General features: G+C 31.9%; 1 protein-coding gene across 1 annotated transcript; it reads left to right on the top strand.

The window, feature by feature from the left end:
- Positions 1-4,601: 4,601 nt before the first annotated feature.
- Positions 4,602-12,830, top strand: LOC132550361 (interferon-induced protein 44-like). Its single transcript, XM_060214411.1, has 7 exons — positions 4,602-4,650; positions 5,286-5,824; positions 6,547-6,599; positions 9,321-9,518; positions 9,736-9,882; positions 10,872-11,043; positions 11,590-12,830. Exons 2-7 carry the CDS (start codon positions 5,296-5,298, stop codon positions 11,889-11,891), a joined length of 1,401 nt encoding a protein of 466 aa, XP_060070394.1. The 5' UTR covers positions 4,602-4,650; positions 5,286-5,295; the 3' UTR covers positions 11,892-12,830.
- Positions 12,831-14,059: the final 1,229 nt, after the last annotated feature.

The following is a 14,059-nucleotide window of genomic DNA, read 5'->3' as shown; positions in this document are numbered from 1 at the left end:
TAACCTTACTAAACCAAAGCTGTCGACTCAGTACATAAGTGTACGCTGCAAAACAAAGAGAATATTTCACTTTCTCTGCAAACATTTCAACTACGACCTTTCAAGGTCTGCTATGGAAATTACATTAAATGACTATATGTTGAAGGACCTGTATCGTATCATCAACAATGAACATAAAAAAACATTACCAACGTCATCTGACTGTTACACTGCATCATAAGTGGACTTAATGCTTTTCTTGTGCTAAATATCTTCTGTTTCATGTTATTGTTTCGCGTAGTAAAACTACATTGTTTTAAAATATTGATATGTAAAATGTTGTTGTTGATCACTCTTCAGCCGGACTGAAGTTTGGTATTAATGTAATTTAGTGTACTTAAATACGATTTTACTTGTATCTACCTCAGTATTTTATCTAAATGTATGACCGGTCATTGTTTAATGTCCATTTTGCCTTATCATGTCCACATGTATTTGTTATAACTTACTGCCAATATATGTTAGATGTACGTCATTAAAGTCCAAATAAAACGGCCAGTAAATGTCATTACTGCTTTCTTGTTTTTAAGGTTGAATGTTTATATCACTATTTCCGAAATATCATACATATCGTTTATTCAACGACTGTAAGAGATGAAACTACATTTAAGAAGGAATTTTGTTAATCCGACAAGTTCGGATTTCGCATTGCACATTTTCTTTGACACCTTTTTTTTTTTTTTTTTTTTAAATTTTGACACATTTTAAATATAAGTTGGGTCCGGTGTCGCGAATTATTCACATAGAAAACAGAAGACAAGAAAAAACATGACACTGTGACTGGTTCAATATAATCAGGATTGATAAACACAGATTCATTAGATCAATCGAAGTTACCGTCAAATAAATGATGAAGAAATACACATTTTATAACTTTTTATAAATAAATGTTTTTATTCAATACTTGTTTGCAATTTGACAATAGGTACACACATGAATACTGTTGAAACACATTTACCAATTTTACATCAAATGATATGCCTATATCTACATTTTCCGTCGGACGGTTCTGCATGAATTAAGTCAATCATTCAAATAATGGTAGGGTGTTCTTAAGACATTCTATTATAAACTCAACGCCGTGTTTAATTTGGCAATACATTTATGTACGACCTTTTCACACAGTAAGAGATAAGGGCGGACCTGGTTCGGCCTACTTTTTAGGTTAATTGCTAATTATCTTTAAAATCAGAATACAATAGCATAATCAGTCGGCTATATCCAAGGCTCGATAAAGTGTTATCTACACATCAAATAGTACGACACGTAGTATCTTAACAGAAATCAAATGTTTGATGGTTGTATAGAACTAGAGAAGTGGAAATGCGGCATTGCCTTAAGAAAGAGGTAGTTGATAAATCGTATATTTCAATGAATTGTTAAAGAGTAATTCACTTGTTTGACTTTTGTATAAATCGGTGATTGGCCTTTAGAGATTTGTCATAACCCATTTTTACTTTAATTTATATAAAGAATAAAAAGTGTGGACTGAGTTGAAGTTTATATCTAACAACCTACTTTATTTACATTTTAACGAAATTATTAGAATTACGGGCTAGGTACATACCTCCATCTCGATTCTAATATCTATTTTGATCAATTATGTAGTTCCAACATGTCTTCTAGAATTTCATTCATACATCCCTGGTGAAGTCCCAGAAAGATGTAACATGGGTATAACATAATTGTTTTCTTAGTTCGACATTACAATTATCCGTTACTAGATACCTTTGTAATTGTACTTTTCATTTATGTGCCTGTTGTACATTCGCCTCTGTATTTTCTATTTCTCTTACAATGTTTTTCAATCATCCCCTTATATTTTAAGTTATCAACAAAGAAAGGAATGATATTAAAGTGAATTGAATTAATTTTAGACCATATAAATAGGAAGAGACGAAAGAGGATGATAAGGTAGGATAACCTGTTCAATCGTATCAAAAGGACTTAGGATTTATAACACATTTGATGAAAAATACTGATATAAACAGTATATCTTTATATATTAAAATTCAAGCTATTTTACATATTACATATAACATCAACTTACTTAAGAGAGGGTTGATGTCTAAGCGCATGAGATAGAAAGGTTGACGCATTTCTTTATCTATACTATTTACAATACAAAACGGTAGGACATCTCATTACTAATTATCATACTGCAGTATTAGTTGATCATAGAGTTAGGGCAATAACTCTCGGGGATTTGTATTTTTTACAGACAGAAAAGATAGATAAATAATAAATAAATAAATAAATAAATAAAAACAGAGTACACTAAATATCGATTTTTAAGTTGTAATTTGGTATGCAGGTACTGTAATATGAGAACAATGTACTTAGACCCAGCTGAGCGTCTATCTGTTCCAAGGGAAGTAACTACATAAATAATATTGTACTTAGATTCAGTATAAGATTAATCGTCTTCCTAAAATCTATTTTTATTTACACCAGATTTATAATACTGGTGATACTTAAATCTTAGATTTCAGGTGAGAGCAATTATCAAAGAATGTACAAGTGTTAATTATTTTTAATCACGTAAGCAGCAAATAGATTAAAATAACAATTACAATCTAATGTCAAGAAGTGAACATAAAACGTGTAATGAAAAATAAGGAACTGCGTTTTTGGATAATTGAATAAGTGTTTTAAAGTGTATTCAAGACAAAAAATGTGTTTTAAAGTGTAAATGTCTATATATGTATCTGCTTACGGTGCAGTTTCCAAAGTATCATAATTTTAAAATATAATGCGTTGATATTGTTATGTTATTTAACATAAGAATTATTCGTAAACATCTAGAGGCGTTATTCCACATAAATGCGTTCGTGTAAGACTTGACATAATTGATGATACTCTGAGTAAAAATTAACAAAACCTTGATTATTTGACATGAGATTCACAGTATAGTACACAATACATGTACATGAATAGCAACTTTCAATAAGAATTTAAAATTAGATACAGCATGATCAAATAAGTTATGTAACTGCATCATACAGCTGATTCATCCTTTCGGGACTCATAAGTGATTCTTTGATTCTGATATATTTCATGGTGACTGAGGTATACAAAATTCATGAAAATTCTCAATAATTCTATTCTAAATAAAGATAATGACGTGTGCTTAATTCAATAAATCAATACATTTCGTTTCATTTTTGAACAATGTATACACATACAATGCGTATTTTTCATTGAAAGAAATACTTAATAAAAAAATCAGTCCATTCTTTCCACTAGTTCCTCATGAGATCATTTCTTCTATACAAGTTTATACAGGTGGAGTTAAATTTGGCGTTTATACCGTGGAGGTAATGCTATCTTACATACCAGGGGAACTAACTCTTGCTTATCAGGCCATTTTTATGAAATATTAAAAATGTTCACGCTCAAAACCTGCGCTTAAATGGAAACTTCTAAAAGAATTGAAATATTTCTCATTTACATGTGTACGTATTTGTACGTTATTCTTTATTTCATTACCTTTTTTCAAACTGCAGTATTAAACAATTTTCAAACCCAAATAGTAAAACGAAATCGGTAAAATAATCGGGACAACATCTATACACTTATGTGCATGTATTATGTGATCACATATAGCAAATTAATGTAGTCGTTTGTTCTTTTATCATCCAATCGAAAAAAAAATGTATCTTAATAACTTAATTAAGTAATGTCAGAAAAATAAAGCACAGTAAAGATTTATAGATTTAAATATAAAACATACTTATATATAACATATATCACCACCTATATAGTCTGATATAAATATACACATATACGTATATATAACATATATCACCACCTATATAATCTGATATAAATATACACATATACGTATATATAACATATATCACCACCTATATAGTCTGATATAAATATACACATATACGTATATATAACATATATCACCACCTATATAGTCTGATATAAATATAAAACATACTTATATATAACATATATCACCACCTATATAGTCTGATATAAATATACACATATACGTATATATAACATATATCACCACCTATATAGTCTGATATAAATATACACATATACGTATATATAACATATATCACCACCTATATAGTCTGATATAAATATAAAACATACTTATATATAACATATATCACCACCTATATAGTCTGATATAAATATACACATATACGTATATATAACATATATCACCACCTATATAGTCTGATATAAATATAAAACATACTTATATATAACATATATCACCACCTATATAGTCTGATATAAATATACACATATACGTATATATAACATATATCACCACCTATATAGTCTGATATAAATATAAAACATACTTATATATAACATATATCACCACCTATATAGTCTGATATAAATATACACATACACGTATATATAACATATATCACCACCTATATAGTCTGATATAAATATACACATATACGTATATATATAATATAACAAGCAATGAGTGCAAAGTCTAGAACCAGAAAGACGTTTGTAAGTGGGCTTTCCACGATGTATTTTCATTTTCGATTCTTTTTACTAGGGAAACGAAAGTGAAAGGATACTGACAACCGTCGTGAAAGGGCACGAAGGAAAGAACCTCAGGTATGTCTTTTCAAATTGATAAAAAAGGATACCGCATTGCAAATAATGAGATTTTTTACTCATTTCGAGCTTGAAAAATCAACTTTAACTCGTCACATATGACATATTATCATTAGATGCGAGTCTTCAATCACGTTCGAGGCGTCTAAAAAGAATCTTCGAGAACACTTAGATAGCATTTAAATGCAGATTCCTTGATACCTTTGAAATAAAGGAATCGATAGACAATATCGTGAACATATAGATCAATCTTAACATATGATGAATATGTGATAAACAGGAAAGTACAAGTAGCCAACAAGTATGTGTATTATGTACTATAAAGCGAAAATAGGCAGAGATTCCGAGAAATCAACATGTAATATAGATTTTCCGAAATTCTTGTAAACAAATAAGACAGCTGTTTTAAAATTAAGTTGTCAGCTTTATTCTTTGGTCTGATAGAGCACCTTTATCGGGGCAGGGGTAGATAAAAACTAAAAGCACAATATCTAACACAATCCACTACATTATAATTGCCATTTTTCTGACTAAAAGCACGTTTCTCTTAAAGCGCCAATAACATTTAATAAATCCAAACTTCTTATTGATTGATTATTTCATATAATTCAGTTATATTTTCATGTTTTTTGCAGCTTACTTAATATGGCGACCAAGCTAACACAGACCCATAGGGATCAACTTTCCAAATGGATCGATCCATCAAAACGACATAAGTTCACTTTACTGTACAAGATTACCCGTGACGGTTGTAAAGCCGAGACTTTCCATAGTTTCTGTGACAACAAGGGGCCAACTGTCACCGTTCTGTACAATACTGACAAATCCGTATATGGGGGATACACCGCTGTTAGCTGGAAAACATGTGGATCATATGTCGCCGATTGCGAGGCTTTTATCTTCAAATTGGAATATAATGGCAGAGCACAACCTATCAAGATGCCCGTCAAAAATGCTAAATACGCAATTTCCGCACACGAAAATTATGGGCCGACATTTGGAAGTGGACATGACTTTCAATGTTTCTCCGAAACTGTAAATAAATCAGGGGATTATTTCCCTTTAAATGGCAGTGTGGGTTTAGGTCATGCGTACAGCTCGCAGGGACAGGACTACAATACTATGACAAACGGTCATCTAAACGTCTTGGACCTGGAGGTTTACGGTGTTCAGGGTTTGTAGGTTGTAAAACAGACGATAAAATTGTCATATGTTCAACCCATTCTATATTGAGTTGATAAAATGTTGATATTGTCTTTTATTGGTAGTCCTTCACCTTGTCTTGAAACAATAACGGTAAATGTTTTTTCTCAAAGAATGTTTTATTAATATCCGACAAATTTTGTATGAAGTTTTTTCAGTTCTTAAGAGACATTGATTAATTTCGGATTTTGAAGTCTTTTATGACTTCTTTTCACAGCGAAATGTTATATATAGTTTAACTGTATCCAGCTGTCCTTGGATAGTGATTCCATTTAAATACCCTTTGTCGTCCTTATAAATTTCTTCTGGCTTATTTCTATTTTTCTAGAACCACTGGAAGTGTCTTTCTAAGACCTTTTCTCTCGTTGATTTATTACATTTTAAAGTTTCCACGGCACCTTGTATGATTTGAATTTTGATATTGGTTTATGTATACGAGTTCAAAATACATATAAAAAGGAAATATTAAAGGCCACATGACAGAATAAAATGTAAACATGTTTTTAAAAGTATAAAAAGTATTTTTTTTTCTACTTAATATTCTTCAGGAGACTCATGAGACTAAGTTTTGGGGTAAACAGGAATATTATGTATTTATTTATTTATTTATACAATGTTTAAACTCGAAGCTTTCTGTATTGTCTTCAAATGAAAAATACAATATCATCGTTCCATCATTGTTTTCCTAATCAGAGCACATGCTACTCCAAAAACCGTGGGTTCGGAATGTAAGCTGGACTTCAAAGGTAAGCATTCACATTATAATTATATATGTACATTTGTCTGCATACTACACTTACATGCGGCATGCTTTATACTTTAATGTCTTAAACTGTTTTATATTTTGACAGCTTAACACCTGACTGGTCAAGATTATCTGAAATTTTTTTCGGTTCTCTCCGAAACCTGATATGGTTAAAGCCCCAATATACGTAACATTCACCAAAAAATTAGTGTAGAATCACACATAATTATTGAGATATTCTCTAAGATGTAGTTAAAACTTAGTTATTCAAACAATAGTTACCATGACTTTGTGCATAAAGTATCAATATATGAGCAGTTGAAACTCGCTATTTGTAAACACACCCCCATTTTAAACACGCCGCCATCGAAATTACGATTGTTGCCGAACCACGTCGGAAAGTTCATAAAAATTGAAAAAAATCGAAAAATAAATAATGTGGGACCCACAATAATTCATATATTACCGCTCGTAGCGATGACATTGCGCATGCGCATATTCCGCGTGTGTAAACAAGGCAGACACAGCTAAGAAAAGACCACCAGTCGCTTCCTTTCTTTCCAATCATACATCAGGCCAGTTCTGAATTCTTACGTTATAATTGTGCGTCGTATCGTTTCTAAACTAATTATTCCTTCTAATAATTTCCCAAAAAACTGAATATTTATCACAGGAATACCTCAAGTCTATGACAAGACTTCGCAAACAGTGTTTTGTAAACAAAAACTTGCCGTAGACATATCTGCATGTGCTTCCTCTATAAGTAGAAACCTCAACTCTCGCGAGATCAGGTCATGAACTTTCCGACGTGTTCGACAACAATCGTAATTTCGATGGCGGCGTGTTTAAAATGGAGGTGTGTTTACAAATAGGGAGTTTCAACTGCTTATAAATCAATACTTTTTGCACAAAGTCATGGTAACTATTGTTTGAATAACTTAATTTTAACTACATCTTAGAGAATATCTCAATAATTATGTGTAATTCTACACTAAATTTTTGGTGAATGTTACGTATATTGGGGCTTTAAATTGAGAACAGTCAGTTTTATTTTCTTTAATTAAAGGAAAGTATTTGTTTTGTTACATATATTACGGGGAAAATATGATAAAGTTTGTTATTTAATAGTGATTTTTACGTATATTAAGGCTTTAAAAATTCTGCCCGACAGCTCTTACAGTCATTTTGTAACAAATTGATTTTGCAATCACAATTTTCCACTGAACATCACACATTTAATCTTCAGTTTCACAACTTGAACGTCCTTCATACTCCAGGGATTATGATCACATTAGTTCTCTGGAACATGTCATGTCCACCTTGTGAACAAGATAAAAAGACTAGTTTGATCATCTGATGTACATCAAATGAATCTCGAGGTCACATAACGGTATAGTGTAATGGCTTCGAAGTTGGCATCCGCTCCTTTGTATTTTTCAAAACGAGCTTTTCGGGCTATAATTTGGCAATTTTTTTCTTGGCACAAATCAGAGTACTTCGCTTGTGCAATCAATTTGCCATGACTTGTTCCAGTGATGCAGATCACGAAAGTGATTGTAACATCTGAGGTGAATCATTGTGGAGATGTTAATGAGATGATGCAGACAACACATTGTAGCAATGGTGACCATTTTATAACATGATTGCTCAAACATTGCTTTCCAGACAAGACCTGTTTCGAACAACTTCCCCAAATTGTACAAATTATAAACAAGTGAAAAACACCTACAATGCAATTGAAAGGAAGATACAGCTGAGCCAAATAATAAATTGATTTTTTTTTTTTTTTTATAATCATTCAGTTGTATCATTCCTCTAATACTAGCTATTAGTTGATAAAACCTAATTTCTGAAACCAAAGGTTAATTAGATGTGGTCAAAATAGATGCCAAACTAGAAATTTGTTGATATGAAATAAATGTACCCAAATCTTATTTTATTTCGACCCCCACAAATGCTTTGCGTCCGGAATGATATTAACTTGCCAAAATTAGGACAATGCCATCAAAACTAAGTTAAATCTTTTCAAAAAATAATTATTCATACAATACATATTAATTAGTTAAAAATATGATGTGTGTGTTGAAATTCATGATTAAACTGAACCAGTTTGATTTCATTTAGATAGGCAAGTGGATTCTACCAAATTGAAAAAAAGATCATATGTGTTATGAATCAGGTTGAAACATTTGGTTTTTAACATGATCATATCAGCCCCTTGCACAAAAGACACAGGAGTAAATATCACCTATAAACAAAATTTAGATTTATGTAGAGTTGTGCCACATAACGAGTTAAACTACATCATAAAGCTGTTTTGCCCTTCTAGGACGCGTCGATAATGCTAAGGCCAAATTTTTGAAAAGAATAAGACGACTGAGGAAAATTCAAAACCTAGACTGGGAGGTGCACTAAACCCATATTCAACAAATTTAGCAATTTCCATATTTCTGATAATTTCAGAATGGTGTCAATTATGTATGTATATTTGTGCATGTGAAAGTTGTTTAAAATGGATTTGTGAAAAGTTAAAAAGTCAAAACATGATTTTATGCCATATGTACACATCATGTTTTGTGAGAACTCTTTCTATATACACTGCTGTGATAAGGTATTGTTTATATAATTTCATACTATTTCCATTTCTACCTCCGCTATTTAAGTACTTGAGAGTGTATAATACAGTGAAACGTGCAATAAATCCTGTGGGTATCTTGTTTAGTTTGAGGAAGAGATGAAGGACAAAGTAGCCACGTATAAACCATTATCCGGACTTGACATCCAGCAGGCGAGGATCCTTTTGATAGGACAAGTCGGAGCTGGAAAGTCCAGCTACTTCAATACCATTAACTCAATATTCCGGGGGTATATAAGCAGTCAAGCCAGCGCTGGAAGTACTGAACACAGTCTAACAACGTCTGTAAGAATTGATTTCACTGACATCTAAGATGCAAAGAAGCTAAAAAAATAACACGTTAACCTTATATTATGTTTATTATTGAAAATACAAGTATCTTTTCAGATACAAATACTATCTGCATTATTTCATGATCATTTTCACTGCTAGCAGAAACATTCAGTATGCCTCTTTGAAGTAAATTTTTGCTGTAATCTTATATTATCACTTTAACTCATAGTACCGGATGTATGAAATACACGACGGATATACCAGCAAAACATTGAACTTCCGGTTATGTGACACACGTGGCTTAGAGGAGGATCAAGGTCTCAACGATAACGACATTTGCTATCTACTTGATGGACATGTGCCTGACAGGTACAATGTATGTAACAAATCTTATTATTTTTTTCATTTCTTTCGATATATAGGAGAAAAAAACTTCTATAATATTCTTTTTCTGTACTACCCGTCAATCTATTACAATTCCGATTTGATGTGAAATTCATGTGTACGATGCTGACCGGTTAACCTCGTTCTACATAACTAGATTCGCCTGTTTATAAAACTCTCCAAAATACATCCATTTTTTATATTACCAACAGAATAAAGTGTACCTATATGTAAGCTCAGATTAAAAAGTACTGAGACTAGAGTCAGGATCACAGGACGGACAGCGTCACTTGATTCGGCTGTATATAGATTCATTCAATGTGTTGAAGTGCTTATTGTTCTCCATTGATTTCAATCTTCTGTTTATTAAAAAAACAACCATACTTGATTAATCGATATCATTACTAAACACAGAACATATTATATAGATTTAAAAGGAGAATGAAATGATATATTTATTAATTGCTTGTTGTCTACATTTTGTGTCCTACTAAAGTCAGTAAAATTCCTTTTATAAATACATATATACAGCATTCAATCATAAATTATATCTTTTATGGTATTGATATTTTATTTCTATTTACTATGCCTCCTTTACATCTAGGAGTGTTTTGGCTGGTGATGCATTAATGATAAAACATTACAACTAAATTTACATTAAGTACAATAACCAGTACGCTAAACTATTAAACACAGAGATGGATCGATACGATTCTTTTGGTATACGTTTATTATACATGTAAACCATTTCAGTTGGCTTGGACTGGTAAGGTCAACAAAGGTAAATAACGATATGATCTGAAAACTGAGAATATTGGTCATAAGCTGAAATATGATTTATTTATTAAACAACCGTGAAATGAAAATGATAGGACTTCATATGTTTTTATGCTATTGTTAAAATAATATTCGATATCCAAACAATTAGTGCTCTACATAAGTCATATATTAAAGTAATGCATTGCTATTTGCTACTTTCAGTTTAACCCGGCTATTCCACTATCGCCTGATCTACATGGATTCTTGAAAACCCCCGAGTTTTCAGACAAAATTCATTGTGTGACATTTGTCTTGGATGCTAGTACAGTCGATGTTATCCCTGAAAAAGTAGTTGAAAGAATCAAAGGAATGCAGCCGCTAATGAACTTAAGAGGTATCACTTCATTAAAACGCACTATTATCACGGCCTTAACAACTTTTAACTCAAAATGATGCGAAACATGCGATGTAGCTGTTATTCATCGAGAATCTAAGATATTTTGTTTAACAAAATATAAATAAAAATAAATATTTATTTTATATAAATAATAAAATAAAAAAAAAAAAATGTCAATATTATTATTCTCCAAACCCTTCAATAGTGAAAAAAAAGATTTACACGGAGACTCTCCGAAAAATTGCAATGAGAATAAGACCAGTTGTTCTGGAAGAGTAAGCGTCTTCTGCAATATCGACGACACCCGCCATATAATCCTGGTTAAATCCAAGTAAGCGATGTAGTAATATCCATTTAGGAATACCAGTTGTATCGATGCTCATAAAATCATAAAATGCTATCAAATCATTATGTCAATATACCTTTTCCAAGGAGACGTACAAACAAGTCACTATATATGTTGGGAAAAGACAACCGTCCTATTTTTCAACAGACCTTCTAGACATTATCTAGACAAAAGAGTTTTATCTTCTGTATTCACAGGAATACCACAGGCTGTGTTGTTGACCAAAATTGACAAAATATGTGAAGAATCCTCCGATGATATCAGCAAGGTGTACTTCAGTGCAGCAGTGAAGGAGTGCATTGACAAGGTTGCCATGGTGATGGGTCTGCCAAGATCCCACATACTTCCGGTAAAAAACTACGAGCACGAGGCAGACCTTGAACAGAATGTTAACATCCTGTCGCTACTTAGTCTCAGAAAAATTCTGAATTTCGTTGAGGATTTCCTGTTCAATAAATTGGACGAGATAAATACCAAAAAACTGAACACTTGTGAGTAAATCAGAAGCACAGAAGAAAAGTGGTTGAAAGAAACAAACATTTCCTTATATAACTTCTTAAGACGCATTCAGTATTTCTTTACTTTTTGCTTTTTAGACGTGAATGATTGTTTTCGACAAGTAAGTACACGCTACGTTTACTAATAGTGCAACCATAAGAATGTGTTTTACTGCGACATCATAGATAACGGTTATACATGTATATCCCAGTAATGAATTTTAAATCATATATAAAATAGTTCACCAAAACTAGTAAAAACGCTCCATGCTTTCACAAGCAAAGAATAAAATCGACGTCAAATATTCTGGAAATGTTGATATATCCTTTACTTGAATGGTGGTCATCACTGTAACAGGATTATTACATAAGGATCTTTATAAATGTGATAGAAGTTGCTTGATGAAGACATAGTATGTTCTCAAGGAAGAAATTTTCGGTGGTAGTTTAAAAATGGATACTGACTTAATTTGCAAAAAAAGTTGTTTCACCAATGGTTTTAATATCGGAGTATGATTTTGGATAGATTGGCTCTTTAATGGCAAAAATATGACTATGCTAAAATTAAGATATTCCTGGATTTGAGAACAAATGACGAAATGGCGGAATCTTGTGTGATAGAATAAAAACCTGTTTTGTGTGTATCAAGATCTGCAAAATATAATTATACAGTTACTCTGAGAAATTGAGAGATAATAAAAAATTAAAAGATGCATTTTAAACTAAATGACAGTGATGTCCATGGCTGTTTTGCCATGTCTAGAAACAACGAGAAAGTACCGACACATTAAGGATGTTTGAAAGTCGTGTTTGACCAGATGTAGGATGTTATTTGATACCAAACAAACTCGGACATAATATCTTCGACTTTGATGTTTTTATATACATAGTAATGTTATTAGTTAACCGGAACGCTTAAATAAATGCTTTGTAAAATAATTGCTTTTGGAGTTCATTTTATGATGGTGTGATGATGGAGTGCCTCTGACGTCGTGATTTAGTTAAGAGCGTCAACAATATCAACTCGTTTCTGTTGCTGAGGTACTTACTTTGAGAAGAAGTCTGACAGTCTTGATTTGGTTCAACCAAACTTTCCATGAATTATCATCACAAATGCATATGACAGATATCAAACACACGAAAATGGTTATTTAAATTGTGACACCCACGGGCGAGGGAATGGGCGAGGGAATGGCAAGAAGGCATATCTGGAGGAGCAGAAAATAAGTCTGTTCAGGTCTTCAATATTTATTACTGGCAATGCCAATCTCATTTTACAAAACATGTACACAATAAATCATGAAAATGCATGGCAAGTTGTTGTCTAAGGTAACATGTACCTATCATGACTAATCATGGTCATTACAGGCTATAAGTTATACCACAATGGGTAAACCGGACTAGAAGTTATAAAACTGACAATGACCGACCACAGACCGGACAAGTCCATAGAATTGAAATGACCTGTATAAAACTAATGACATCCTTGGAATGATACAATTAATTAAACTTGGTTTAATTACACTAATTGGATTTCAAATAACAAATTACTGACTAGACTCGACAAGATAGAGCGAAGTATATAATGAACCCCGTTGAGAATAAAATACGTTCAATTAACCAAAATGCTCCAACACCAAGTTCATTAAAACTAGAAAATAATTCTGATAACATCTGACCTGAGGAAAATATGATAAGTAATTTGACTCAGCATACAACTTGAATGGAATTATTTCTTCGACAAAATATTGTAATAATATTTTAACAACATTTCCAATTAAGAACAAAATATTCACCAATTAATTTGAAAGATATGAAAATCTTGACACAAAATGATTTCGACAGAAACTCGACTTTTAAAATCAAAGGTTATATAAAATCAACACAACTAAACAAAAGAACATCTGAGTACAGGGGAACAATACAAATATCACTTTAGCAGAAAATGATTAATATCGATTACTGCCATTTAATTGGAAAATAGAAGGGAAAATATATGATTTAAATTGAAAATTATTCATGACTGCAAACTCAACAAGAGGCCCATGGGCCTTAACGGTCATCTGACAAAAAGCAAGCCAAACCTAGAAAGTGGGTTGAGGTCATTCATTTGAACAAACTTGGTAGCCTCTCCTCCAAGCATCTTACAGGCCCAATATCAGCACTCATG

This window comes from Ylistrum balloti, unplaced genomic scaffold, assembly GCF_031769215.1.
Source record: "Ylistrum balloti isolate Yb309-2 unplaced genomic scaffold, AGI_CSIRO_Ybal_v1 Utg370120, whole genome shotgun sequence".
NCBI classification, from domain to species: domain Eukaryota; kingdom Metazoa; phylum Mollusca; class Bivalvia; order Pectinida; family Pectinidae; genus Ylistrum; species Ylistrum balloti.
This window is presented reverse-complemented; position numbering and strand designations above follow the sequence as displayed.

Excerpts from the sequence above, each read along its gene's own strand:
- LOC132550361 (XM_060214411.1), top strand. The coding sequence starts at position 5,296 with ATGGCGACCAAGCTAACACAGACCCATAGGGATCAACTTTCCAAATGG. Across the intron at positions 5,825-6,546 it reads GGAGGTTTACGGTGTTCAGG|AGCACATGCTACTCCAAAAA; the intron begins GTTTGTAGGTTG and ends TTTCCTAATCAG. Across the intron at positions 11,044-11,589 it reads GCCGCTAATGAACTTAAGAG|GAATACCACAGGCTGTGTTG; the intron begins GTATCACTTCAT and ends CTGTATTCACAG.